The 13,891-nt window shown below is 52.1% G+C and overlaps 1 protein-coding gene across 2 annotated transcripts in view; it reads left to right on the top strand.

Annotated features, from left to right (window-relative positions):
* Positions 1–13,891, top strand: part of UBASH3B (ubiquitin associated and SH3 domain containing B) — a 134,877-nt gene that overhangs the window by 95,836 nt on the left and 25,150 nt on the right. For both annotated transcript variants that reach the window (XR_015716191.1, XM_087828347.1), the window contains exons 2-7: positions 2,885–2,938; positions 3,578–3,764; positions 4,820–5,018; positions 7,448–7,617; positions 9,238–9,446; positions 13,518–13,650. Coding sequence is in view for 1 of the 2 variants with exons in the window: in XM_087828347.1 (XP_087684473.1) it covers positions 2,885–2,938; positions 3,578–3,764; positions 4,820–5,018; positions 7,448–7,617; positions 9,238–9,446; positions 13,518–13,650 (952 nt within the window). In the remaining variant the exon portion in view is untranslated. The remainder of the gene's footprint in view (positions 1–2,884; positions 2,939–3,577; positions 3,765–4,819; positions 5,019–7,447; positions 7,618–9,237; positions 9,447–13,517; positions 13,651–13,891) is intronic.

The following is a 13,891-nucleotide window of genomic DNA, read 5'->3' as shown; positions in this document are numbered from 1 at the left end:
TCTTTACCCCATTGTATATTCTTGTCTTTTTTTACATATGTTAATTGACCGTGTAGGTATGGACTTATTTCTGGGCTCTCTATTCTGTTCCACTGATCTGTGTGTCTGCTTTTATGCCAGTACCACACTGTTTTGATTACTGCAGACTTGTAGTACTGTTTGATATCACATAGTGTGATCTTCCAACTTTGTTGATCTTTCTCGAGATCGCTGTGACTATTTAGTGTCTTTTGTGGTTCCATATAAATTTTTGGATTTTTTGTTCTATTTCTGTAAAAAACAAAATACCATTTGTATTTTGATAGAAATTGCATTGAATCTGTAGATTGCTTTGGATAGTATGGACATTTTAATGATGTTAATTCTTCCTACCCTGAACATGGTATATGCTTCCACTTGTTTATATCTTCTTCAGTTTCTCTCTTCAGTGTCTTATAATTTTCTTAGTATAGGTCTTTTACCTCCTTGGTTAAATTTATTTCTAGGAGGGTTTTTTGTTTGTTTTTTAGAGACAACTGAAAATCGGATTATTTGCTTAGTTTCTCTTTCTGGTGTATAAAATGCAACTGATTTCTGAATATTTATTTGTATCCTGCTAATTAATAAATTCATCTATCAGTTCTAGTAGTTTTTAGGTGTAGTCTTTAGGGTTCTCTAATGACAGTATCATGTCATCTGCAAATAATGACAGTTTTACTTCTTCCTTTCCAATTTAGATGCTTTTTATTTCTGTTTCTTATCTGACTGCTGTGGCTAGACTTCCAGTACTAAGTTTAGTACGAGTGGTGAAAGTGGACATCCCTGTCTTGTTCCTGATCTTGAGGAAAACGCTTTTAGTGTTTCTCTGTTGAGTATGATGTTGGCTGTGGGCTTGTCATGCATGGCCTTTGTTATGTGGAGGTATGTTCCTTCTATTCCCACTTTGCTGAGAGTTTTTATCAAACACAGGAGCTGAATTTCATTAAATGTTGTTTCGGCACCTATTGATGTGCTCACGTGATTTTTGTCCTTCGTTTTGTGTATGTGATGCATCATGCTAATTGATTTGTGGATATTGTGCCAACCTTGCATCCCAAGAATAAATCCCACTTGATCATGATGAGTGATCTATTTAATATATTGATAAATATGGTTTGCTAGTATTTTGTTGAGGATTTTTGCATCTCTGTTCTTCAGGGATATTGGCCTATAATTTTCTACTTTTGTAATGTCTTTGGTCATGTTCTGTAAGAATAGTGCTGGCCTCATAAAATGAGCCTGGGAGGCTTCGCTCCTCTTGAATTTTTTGGAATAGTTTCAGAAGGATAGGTGTTACTCCCAGAAAACTGAAGACCTCTCAGACTTGTCTTCTTTAGAAAGAAAAATTTGGACTTCCATAAACTTTTATCATAGCCTTATCATCCAAACCCTTCATTATCTTTCTCAGTTGTAGTTTTGAACCCTCTCCAAAAGTTGTCTTATGAGTTACAGAGACCAGGACTTAATTAGACCTTTCATTTCCAGAGGATACTCCTAGTGCTTAAAGAAAAATAAATTTCAGTAGGGTATATTTCACTGGGGGAATGGCATACAAAAAAGAAATTGGATCATCTATATAAATAGCACATTGTACCACAAATGAGTTTTCTTTTTCTCAGTTGTTTTTGAAACAATAGGTCTTTTTTGATTAATTTAATCCCTAGTAGATTCTAACTTCTAAAAGACTATGATTTGCATTCTTCTGTGTGTACATGTCTTCTGGATCCAAAGAAAGGGCAAGATGTGTGGTCTCTGATTGCCTAGTGAACAGGAAAGGAAGCAGGGGTGCAGTAAGCACCTTATCCAGGTGTGGGAAGGGGGGGGTACTTGTTTTCCAGTATTGTCCTCAGCAGTATCTGTCCCAAGAAATTCTGTTTTGAGAGGTTCGAGCGTCTATCTTGCTTCCTCTTAACTCCATCTTCCTGAAAGTAAGCTTGTCTAATATAATATTCTTCTACTTAGCTGTGCAAATTCCTTTGCCCTGGTTGTTTGGTATTTATGCTAAGATTTTCATGTCAGAAAAGAAGGCGTTTCACTTACCTTTGGGCTGTGGAACAGAGAATAGTCTGGCCTCTGCTCAGCCATCACCTGCGCCAGGATGCCCTCAGCACGTTCCTTCCTTCCCCCAATTTCCCTGTGTAGAATGAAGAACTTGGGTCACAGATGATCTCTACCCTCATGGAGAGTATTTCTTGAGTGAGTGGATGGTGAGCAGCAGAGCTGGGTACAGACCCAGAACTCTGGCTCCTGGAGCCCAGGCTGAAGCTTCAACAGTGCTCTACTGTGTGCCTACACACAGGTGGCTCTGTCCCGTCAGGCTTCTCCCGCAGTGAGCAGCAGGCTCTGGCCACTCAGCCTCGAAGGTGTCTGTGAAATAGTTGGAGGTCACGGGTCCAGCCTGAGGCTGGTGGTGGTGGTTGGAGGTGGGTGGGAGGAGGCACAGAATTGAGCCAAACCAAATGTCCCTGTGGGCATTTAGCCCTACTTTCTAGCAACCCGCCAAGGGGCTGCCAATAAAGAAACAACACTCCGTAAGGGATCTGGGTCACTAAGAGAGCAGTGCATGAAAATGAAGTAGGAAAAACCAAGACATGACAACCTTTAGGGAAGCAGAAATAAAGCTCTAATGTGGAACCTGTGGAAAATAACTGCATGGCTGTCGGGCTGCGTGCGGACCCAGTGCTAACCGTGAAATCCCTCACGTGCCCGCATACCTCCCCATGGCCCCGGGGGGGTCCTGCTGCAGGTCTGCCCTGCCGCCGAGGAGGCCTTGGTGTTGCTCATGTCACACTCAGCTCTCCCGATACAATAAGAGAAGCTGACAGGAGGCTAAAAATACTAACAATGGAAATTTGATTTCTTCCAGACAAAAGGCCTTGGCGTCCACCGGAGGAAGGAGTGTGCAGGCAGCCTGTGACTGGTTGGTATAAGATGAATACATTGAGAAAATGACATGGAATCAACTCTAAGTAGGGGTGGATGAGCAGGGGTGTGCAGCCTCTTTAATGGGCCCTGGGGGTCCTTAGAGAGAGGGGCCAGAGATGAGTGGAAGCACCATGTGGCTAGAACATCATCAAACCAGTTGCCTCCTAGCCCTGGCCCCAGGTTGTGCTTCTCCCTAACAATGGGCACAGACGCCCCAGCATTGCCCGGAGTCGCTCCCCATCCAGGGGCCGCCTCCCCCAGCCGCTTGGTTGCAATGTAAGCACTTGGACGCCGCGCAGATCAATCCAGAAAAGCCTCCTGAGCTTTGAGGGCGTCACTCCCAGAGCGGCTCCCAGCTGCCCTCGTCTTTCTGGGGCGCAGGGGTTTAGCCACAGACTGACCCGGAGGGGCCCCTGGAGCTGCCCTGGGGTTAGGAAAGGACTCGGGTTTACTCGAGAGTGCCTCTTGGGGAGCGACCTGGGTGGTTCAGGGCGGCGCTGCAGATGCTCCAGGACTGGCAGGGCGCTGCCTGGGGGTGGCTACCAAGGCCGGGGCCGAGGGCCGGGTCTTTCAGCCCCAAGTGGAAGCCTCGGGGCACCGCTGGGCCGCGTCTGAGCGGGCGCCCTCCCCGCAGGCTGTTCTCCCACGTGGGCGACCCCTTCCTGGACGACCCACTGCCCCGGGAGTATGTGCTCTACCTGCGCCCCACGGGGCCGCTGGCGCAGAAGCTCTCCGACTTCTGGCAGCAGTCCAAGCAGGTGTGCGGCAGGAACAAGGCGCACAACATCTTCCCGCACATCACCCTCTGCCAGTTCTTCATGGTGAGCCCCCCCGCCTTCTGGGACCCACAGTCGCGGTGGGTGGGAAGACCCGGGAACTGGCAGAAGTAGCCAAGGGCTCCGAGCCGTGGGTGGGCCGCCCAGGAGCGAGCCCGCGGCGACTGCCCTCGGCTCCGGGTTCTAATCCTGCGGAGGCCCAGGAGGCCCGGGCCTGGGGCGGCGGGATTGGCTGCGCTGTCCGGCCTCCTGGCTCTGTTGTCGGCCTCTTCACTCGAGGGGAGGGAGAAGTTAGAGTGCTTGGGACAAGAACCGTGGTCTAGGGGCCGGAAGGCGACTGGGGCGTGGCCACCGTCCGGGCGGGGTGCCCGCGGGCCTCCCGGGGACGGGCGGGCACCGGCCCGTGCCCAGCTCCTGGGCGCCCAGTGGCGGTGAGGAAAGGATTTATACAGGTGTATTCAAGCACGCGGGCGGTGCCACTGTGAGAGGGCATTTTGTTTGTTCTCTCTCTCCATAAAAATATGTTCCTAACACTTTCTCTCTTACCAGTCACTCTGAAAATTAAAATGATTATCGTTTCCTCTTAGTCATCGCAGGCTCCTTCTCCAAACCTTTCCCTTGTAGACATCCCGCGCCTTCCTCCCGGAGCTCTGGGGAGGGAGGAGGGTGAGTCACTGCTCCCTGGGCTTCGCCCGTCCCACTGTCACAGGACTGGAAGTACAGTCAGCTTCCGATCATCTAAGAGGAATAGAAAAAGCACAGAGGATGCAAAACAGTAGAAAACACATGGGAATTTATCCTCGGATACTGTATTTTCTCCAAGTACATCCATCCATTCTTTCCCTTATGCTGGACCAGATCTCCTGGTTCTGGCTGGGCTCAGAGGGTCGCATCGAGCAGGGAGAGGGGTGAGATGTTGTCCACGCCCCAGTTTAATCCACCAGCTGGGCAGTCCATCTCCAGACAGCTGGGAGCGAGCAGTGTCCTGCCCCTCACAGACAGGGATGGCTTAGTAATGGCACCCGGCAGGGGATGCCAGTGTTGACGAGCTGCAGACATGCACCTCCCCTGTCTGAGTGAAGCCTGCTCTCCCCTTCCAGTGTGAGGACAGCAAGGTGGACGCCCTGGGGGAAGCCCTGCAGGCCACCGTCAGTCGCTGGAAGTGTAAGTTCTCGGCCCCCCTGCCCCTGGAGCTCTACACCTCCTCCAACTTCATCGGCCTCTTCGTGAAGGAGGACAGTGCTGAGATCCTCAAGAAGTTTGCCGCCGACTTTGCTGCGGAGGCTGCATCGAAAACCGGTGAGCCAGCCAGCTGCCTGCCAGCGGTCGGTGTGAGGATGGTGGGGGGGGAGCGGAGATTGGGGAAGGGTGGGATGGAGTCCGAGGGGGAGGGGCGGGAGCACACCCACTCTCTGTGGCTCCCCTTCAAAAATATTAAACTACTGTGCTGACTTTCCCGAGATCATGTCCAGCGCCTACTCCCTAACACCCAAGTTAAGTTAACTGTTCCCCACTGAGCTGTAAACTTACTCCATTGTGGCCCCCTTCAGAATTAGGAGGTAAACGCAGCAGTGCCCACTAAACACCTGCTGGCTGTGGTTTGCTCTTAGGGCCCTTAGGAATGCCACAGTCAGAAGTGGTTTCTCCCAGCCGGACGCACAGCTGGGAGCCCACTCCTGACTGAGGAGAGAAAGGCCCTGGTGGGCAGAGTGGCTCCACCCTCAGGGAGGGACCCTCACACAGTCCCCTCGATCTCAGACTGAGGAGGGGCCTGGGGGAGGCCACAGGCACCAGCAGGAGCAGGCAGAGGGTGGCCTAGAGGCCTCCTGAGCAGAGCCCAGGGTGGAGGCACAGCTCAGGCTGAGTGATGGGTGCAAAGGGGGGGACCCGAGCCTGCCAGCGCCACCCTGCGTGGAGGACCAGAGCCGGGAGGGGCCTCAGGAAAGCCCCTGTTTTGTCCCTTGCTCTCCTGACCTTGGCCTGTATGTACCTCACCTGCCTTTGTTCCTTGCTGCTGTTCATCCCCAACTAGGGACTTTGTGCTCTGGGTCCTTCACTGGAGAAGCCCCAAACAGTGCTCGGGGCTCCAGGAAGAGGGACGAGGGCCCAGCACCCCGAGGGGCCGGGAGGCTCTCAGGGACGCCAGCCGTCCAGACCTCTCTGCTCCCCAGTGGGGCCTCCGTCGCCCCTCCCCAGGCGCCCTTTCTTCCTCGGGCTGGTGTCTGCTTTCTGTGGAGCCTGTCACTTCAAGGACCTTAATGTTTCAGGAAAGGGCAGAGGGAAGAGGAAACTGATTTCCTGTGTCTAACAGTCTCTCTCAGGGAAATGGCTCCTTTTCATCCCACAGCAGCTTTGTCAAAACCACTAAAACTCTCCCCCAAACCAAAACTAATGCTGTAGCCACAAAACCCGGATCCTTCCCGAGTGAGTGCAGCAGGTCTGAGCCCCAGGCGCTGACTGGGCCCCGCCTGCCTTCCCGGTGGGAGGGGAGAGCCTGCTCCCCCCAGGAGCCTGGCCTCTCTGCCTCTGCCTCGAGCGGCCCCTGCGGGTGACAGGGAGAACTGCGCGGCCTGCCCTGTGGCTGGCCGGCTCCTTGCAGCCTGAAAGCAGGCCATCGTGGCTTTGCCCTTGCGCTCGTGCGTGGCATTCTAGAATTTTTGGCACACCCAGATTCCTTCAGCAGGTAGGTTTGGTGTTACCCCCGTAAGGAGATCCATGTGTATGTATTCATTTAATCATGTGCTGCGCACAGGATACAGAGTGGAAAGACGGGAAGCCCTTGCCTAGGGGCCGGCACCGAGGGATGCTGTGCAGTGCAACACAGGAGGCACTCAAAACCGAAAGATCCACCTGTGCTTCCCTCTCGGCGTGACTTGAGCAAGCCCTTTAATTTCTCAGATTCCCCAAATTCCCTCTAGGTGCACCGTCCTTATGTCTAGCTTGGACAGTAGATGCATCCCCCACATAGAGACATACAAAAGAGAAATTAAAGCCATTCCCTCAGAGGTAGGCAGGCTGGTCTTGTTTTGTTTTCTAGGGTGTCTTAGAATAACAGTCTGTCCACTCTAAACCAGTGATTCTCAACCAGGGCACTTCTCCCCCAGGGACATTCGGAAATGTCTGCAGTCATTTTGGGTTGTCACAACTTGGGGGTGCTGCTACTGGCATCTAGTGGGCAGGGGCCGCCGATTCAGCTAAAAGCCCTACAATGCACACAGGACAGCGCCCACAGTGCGCCCACAATAAAGACTTATTTGACCCAAATGCTGTTGAGAAACCATGTTTTAGACTTTGAAAATAGTCTCTTTTTCCTTCATTTCTCCATCAGAGCCACTCAGAAGCTAAGAGACTTGATTTCAAAACAAAGGCAGTGTAGCTTTGAGAACCTCACCATTACAAAATTTGCTTTCTTTCTACACAAATTAGCTCATCCCGTAGGCCTCGATTTTCTCATCTGAGTGGTGGGGCCGGTCATAATCGCAGTTTTCGTGGGGAGGGGCCAGCCAAAATGACTGCCTCTGAGCCGAGCCACAGCTCCTGTAGATGTGCTGCTCTTTATCTCTCAAATTGTGGGTTGATTCAGGGTTGGTTACCCCCACCCTGCTGCTATGAAAGACAGCGGGGCTCCCTTTTGTTCTCGGGGAGGGAGAATTCTGTGCTCTTCAATAGTCTCCACCACTGCTAGGATTACTATGTTCTGACAACGGCCTGTTTCCTTCCTTTTCCAGAAGTACACGTGGAACCTCACAAGAAGCAGCTGCATGTGACCCTGGCTTACCACTTCCAAGCCAGCCACCTACCCACCCTGGAGAAACTAGCCCAGAACATTGATGTCAAACTAGGGTGCGACTGGATGGCCACCATATTCTCCCGGGACATCCGATTTGCTAACCATGAGGTAACGTCTCACTGTGGCTCCTGACACTAGCTGCGGTGCAAGGGTGCGGTCACAACCGGGAGCCCTTGCTGCTCGCTGCAGGGGTGAGTGGTGGGCACCGAGGGAAGGCAGTGAGGCAGGACCAGACCGGGACTCAGCGGGCCCAGGACTTTGTCCAGGATCTGCCCAGCTCACGAGGAAGCTGTGAGCTTGCATCCTTCCTCTCCGAGTGCCAGGTGGCCCCTCCGTGTGATAGCCCCACTGTGCTGTCTGCCCAGCCACCTAATTGGAACGATATGGAAACAAAAGGGGAGAACAGATAGGAAAGTATGTTGGAAACACTTTAAATTTATATCAATTCATGGTGTTAATAGAGAGCAGACATCTTCCTGACCTTTGGTGAGAACACATAAATACACATAAATAAGTCTGTGAACACAAGCAACAGACGTCTGCTGACTACCTACAGCATGCGTGGCACCAACCATGACACACACCAGGTTTTCAAATGTGGCACTGTCCTCAGGAGCTCTGAGTCCAGCAGGCGAGATGACAGGCACTCGTGAGGTGGAAGCGCAGACCAGACACCGAGAGCTGGAGCCAGTGACGATCGGCGTGGTCCTGTCATCGCTGTTTTGAGGGATCAACACTGTTTCAGGACAAGCCTGTGCCATCTTCCATCTCTGAAGAGTAATATTGTCCTTTTATTCCTGAGACGTAAAGGGATCAAGTGGCTGGTCCAGAGCCAAATAGGAATTTGGGACCAGAGCTGAAACCAGAGTTCCGAGATTCTGAGCAATAAAGCCGGTACCCCACCCACAAAAAGATACATAGTTTGATGAAAAATTTGTCGTCCAGTTTAACTACATTTATTAAACACTTTTGTTTTCTAGCTTTTCAACAGCAGGACAACTGACTTCTTAAGGTTTACATAGTCTTTTAACATCTCTTTTAGATATTTCTTTTAATATGAAAAATAGTTAGAACCTCAGGGTCTGGACCAGGCGACCTCATCGTGGATTTGGCCGTGTCAGGAGCAGCGGCCATGACCTGAGGTCGGCCGGGCATGGGCCCCGAGTGCCGGGGCGGGTGGTGTTGTCTGAGTGCCCAGGGAATGCCGTGTCCTCCAGAGCCGCTTGATGAGAGCTTCTGTGAAGACACAGCGAGGAGCCTGGGCTGGATCCTGAGAATTCTGACATCTGGAATCACTTAGAAGGAACCCCGAAGGTAACAAGAGGTGTGGCTGATCGGACCCCTTCTTTCCGAGAGCGCGGTGAGCGCTGCGTGCGCAAGGACGGGGAGAGGCCACCCTTCTGAGACGGAGGCAGCGATGGGATCTTCCAAGGACACCTTCGCATCAGCACTGTCGCCAGTGGGCTCCGAGGGTGACTGCTTTTCTGCCTGACCCACATTGTGCTCGGCTGGCACCAAGGGGAAGAGGCAGCAGCGATCAAATGAATTATTTTCTAAAAATAACTTGGCCTCTTTTGTCTCTTACTTGTTAAAGCTCATTTGTTACTGCTCCTGATGACGCTCCCCCTCTGAAGTCCTTGCATCAGCCTGAGCCCCCTGCAGGTGCCAGCAGGACGTAGGCCTGCCCCGGAGGCCCTCGGGTGAGGCCTCACTTACCCTCTCTTTCAGACCCTGCAGGTGATCTACCCCTACAGCCCGCAGAACGAAGATGAGCTGGAGCTGGTCCCCGGGGACTTCATCTTCACGTCCCCCGTGGAGCAGACCAGCACCAGTGAGGGGTGGGTCTACGGCACGTCCTTGACCAGCGGCTGCTCCGGACTCCTGCCTGAGAACTACGTCACCAAGGCCGACGAGTGCAGCACCTGGATATTCCATAGGTGAGCTGCCTTGAAGGTCTTCGCCTGCTGTTTTGAAAACATTGCAGACTTTCAGGAGGCAGTGGGGAAGTGGGCTGAGTCCTGGACACACAGGGCAGCTGTCACTGTGAAGAAGTCCATGGGGAAGGAAGCCCTGTGGGCTCCCGGTTCCCGGGAACGAGTTGACTTGGGCCCGGGCGAGACGAGCGGTGGATCGCCCTTCCTGCCCCGTTTGCTCTAAGCGTCCATCTGGTTCCAGGTCAGAGCCTAAGCTGAGGCTGCTGGGGGTCCGTCTCTGTGGCTGAAGTGTGGGTCATTGGCCCTGAGACTTCACGGCTTTCAGGTTCTGTCTGCTTTATCCTGGGTCATTGATCAGAGTCGGCTGCCTCCCCAGAGCAGCTGGGCTTATTCCCACTGCACCAGCCAGGCCAGTCACGAGAGTGCGGGTGTCAGGAGATCTAAACCCCCTCACTCAGTAGGTGACTCTGAGCAAGTCCTCAGACTCAGCACACGAATGAATGCCTAGAAGACAGAGCGTGCTTGAGGAAATGGGCCACTGCCGGAGCCTGAAAAAGACACTGGCCCCCCGGTTGTCTCTGGAGTGATGACTCCACTCATGCCTCACTAAGCCGACTGCTCCACACCCAAGTGGCCTGTGTAGTGTGGCCAGCTTGTCCCGATAAAATAGAATAAAGGCACTTTCTCTCTCTCAGAGCAGGTCAAAGCCAGCCTTCCCTGGCACAGGCAGGTGTCTGCCAGTGTGTGCTGTGGTCTGTTTTCCTCCCACTTGTTCGTGCCACGTGCCAGCGTGGCTGAGAGCGGAAGCTCTGGGCACAGCCACGCGGTGTCTGGCACTGTCACGGTCACCACGAAAGAGAAGCAGATGCAATTTCAGTGAGTGTTTTGCCCCGCCGGTTAGCAGTAAGCAGACAAGCCACAAACCAGAGATGGGAAAGAACATGTCCCTTAACCATCCAGGTCCCCGAAATGCCTCCCTCCTCCCAACAGTATGTGGCACAAGTGGGAAGGTCGAAGCTGCCTCATGTTCCCCAGACATTTGCTTTTGCAGAAATTATTCCGAATATGAAAATAAGTTTGGTTTCCAAAGTTACCCTTTTATCCCTTGAAAACAAGTGAGGCGTGAGATGCGTAACTTGAGAACTAGGATCCTTTGTGGGATGACCACAGCTCTTAGGTCACTTTCTTAGACGTGGGCTTGTGTCGGGGGAGGAGCGTGAGAATCCGCTATCTGCCCAGAGCCCTGCCCCAGCCCACTCCTGCCCAGACTGGAGCTCAGGCTGACCAGGGGCTGAGCCTCAGTGACTCCAGTCCATGGGCCACAGGGAGGTGTGTGTGCCGTCTCCTTCTATCTCGAGACGTTACCGGTGACTTTTTCTGGGAAACGTGTCTGACACTGAACTACCAGCTTTTGCCTCCAGCCCTGCCGAGAGTGGGGAAACGCTGTTAGGTGTTAGGACGTGGTAACTGAGAATTCAAGTTTTCCTTCCAATAGTCTTCAGTTCAAATCCTAACTCTCCCACATACTAGCTGTGTGACCTTGGCCAGTTCCACTCCTCTCCGAGCCTGTTGGCTGCTCTGTGATGAAGGCGTGAGTCATTGCGTTGGCTCACAGGGCGTTGGGAAGCCTGCAGTCCAGGACTCGGCTTTAGGGCTTTACATGGGTCAGCGTCGCCCACCTGACAGCACTGGATCTGAAGCAGTCTTCAGCCTGACGGGTTTCTTTTTTCTATCTTGTGTTTTCTAGTCTCTTTACATCTTCTCGAATCAAATGTCTCTTCTCCAAAAGGGATCCTATAGAAGACTTGCACTTTCTGCGTAACCACAGAGGTGGAAATGGCTCAGGGAGGCAGGCCCCCGCCTCTAACCGGGGGTGGGGGGCTTGAGTGTGACGTGGCTGGCGTGATGGGACACTGGGGAGGGAGGACACTCACCAGCACGTGAGACGTGGGGCCTGGGACCTTCACTTCTTCCTGCCCTGTCCTCAGCTCCGAGTCCGGCCTGAGGAAAGACTCCTCCCGCCCTTTATTAGAGCGTCTTGCCTGGTTCTGAGTATCCCCAGACACTTCAGCTGGGGAGGCCCCGTTGGGTCCTCTGCGCTTATGCTCCGCCCGGTGTGCCCTAGGGAAGGCCACTGTCTTCCTGGCACTTGGGAAGTGTTCCGGTGTCAGGTTCTGCCCCCTCCCTCCGCTGCTCTCAGCAGAGAGCATCTGACTTGTCCTCCTGGAGCTGATGGCCCAGCTGCCTCCGAGGGAGTCAAGTCCTGTTACAGGGACAGGAGAAGGAGGTTGGCGTTCTCCTTGGGACCCGACTGCGGGCGAGGGAGAAGGGAATCTCTCAGTGTCCTCACAGCGACAAAGGAGGGGGTTAGGGGCAGGCGCAAACACGATGCCGGGACGATGCCATCCAGGCATTTCGGGCCCAGTGCTCTGATGAGTCAGAGAGTGAACCTGAGTTTAACTGATGTTGGGAGGGTCTCGGTTTAAAACAAAAGAGAACAGCTGGTCTCTTAAACTCTGCGGATGGCATGAGGTTTCTTTGGTGTGCAGTTGCTTAAATTTTACCAAAATAGATCTGATTTGGCCACATGTCATACTGACCGACACAGCTTTGATAAGCTGTGAGCTCCTGGATCCCAACCCAGACCTGCTGAGTCCTGACCCGTGAGGAGTGGGGCCCGGTGTGTGTGTTTTAAATCTCCCCTAGGGATTCCAACACCCTCAAGGGTTGAAGCATCACTTGTTTAGGGTTTGAAGCTTCAGTGACCTTTGTGTATGAGGAAGGTGACTATTTACAGTTAAAGAAAGGGACGCCCTGGAGAGTAAAAGGGGTGCAAAATTATTAAAATCGTACAGGTTTTGGAAGAATTTTTACTGACAACCAGTTATCTTTATTATATTGGTGACTATAAAAAGTTCTTTTTAAAATTAAAATTCTAAGAATAATACTGTGTTAAAAATATACATCCAGAGCAGATGTTAAACTGCACAGATTGCTGGGTCAGCAGATACAAACCAGGACTGTGCTGGGTGGACTGAGACCTGTGGCTGCCCTACTTGTAAAAAGTGAGAATCTAGAATTTAAATGCCCTCCCTAATACCGCCCAGGGATACGGAAGGAGATGGTCACAGGATTTGCCTAATGCCATATTTAAATTGCAGTGTTCATTAGATAAAACTTTTTGGAGGCCTTGATTAATCAAAATAATTTAAACATAGCATGATTTGCTGCCTCCCTTTAGCAAGACCTCTTTGGGGCTTCTGTAGTTCAGTGCCCCACCCAGAAATGAGAGCTCTTGGCTCACAGCTCTGCACATCTGGTGAGAACAACCTTGTCTGTAGTAACATGATCTTGTTGAGGGGTAGAGAGGGGTTTGGAGACTGAGGAAGGTAGAATAGGGGGTGTGGCCCCGAGGTTTGCTCAACAGTAAAATGCTCCCTGTAATTTGTGAGTTCAGATGGAAACCATCATGGAAAAGATTAAAAGCAACAGGAATTGGCCCGGCCTGGTGTGGCTCAGCGGTTGAGCATTGACCTAGGACCCAGGCGATTGGGGTTCGATTCCCGGTCAGGGCACATTCCTGGGTTGTGGGCTCGATCAGTGATTCTCTCATCATTGATGTTTCTATCTCTGTCTCTCCCTTTCCTTTCCTCTCTCTGAAATCAATAAAGATATATTTAAAAAAAAAAAAAGCAACAGGAATTATTTCTTGCCTTTGAGCCAGAAAAATAGCCGGAAACAGTGGTACAGAACTGACCTTTGTTATTCTTTAAGTCGACTTTGGTGCCAACCATGCCTGTGGCATCTTAATAAGCAGGAAATCACAGTCCCTGTCCTTGCCCCAAGGGATGAATTCATCTATTCCAAGTAGCAAAATCCATGCACCCTTAATTTATCAACTGCAAGGCTTCAGTATAATGCAGGATGCTGCTCCCCAGCAGTGGGGTCCTCTCGGCTTTCCCACACTGTGCTGCCCAGGGGGCACATCCTGCCAGTGCCCACACCCCACCAGTCCCGGACGCGGTGCTGACAACGGGCCAGCACAGTTAACATCTTCCTCATCTTTGTCTGCAGTTCCTACTCGATCTTAAACACATCATCTTCCAGCATGCTCTCATTTGGTGACGGCATTTTGGACAGGCGGCCATATGAGGACCAGGGCCTGGGGGAGGTGGCCCCCCTGACCATCATCTGCCAGCCCACACAGGTGAGGCTCTCCACCAGGACTTCCTCAGCTGCACTCGAGACCCACTGAGCATGTGTTTACTAAGTGTGGGCCCCTGATGTCTATAAACCTGGAGGCTAGGGAGAACGAGAGGGGTGCTCCTGAGCAGGACTGCCAGCATGCGGGGCTGGGCTGGAAGGAAGGCTCTTCCACAGAGAGGACGCATTATCTGAGCAGCAGTGATGGGGGGACCTGCTCCACAGGAAATAGGGTGGGGGGATGG

Source organism: Miniopterus natalensis, chromosome 20 (assembly GCF_054644295.1).
Source record: "Miniopterus natalensis isolate mMinNat1 chromosome 20, mMinNat1.hap1, whole genome shotgun sequence".
Classification (NCBI taxonomy): domain Eukaryota; kingdom Metazoa; phylum Chordata; class Mammalia; order Chiroptera; family Miniopteridae; genus Miniopterus; species Miniopterus natalensis.
This window is presented reverse-complemented; position numbering and strand designations above follow the sequence as displayed.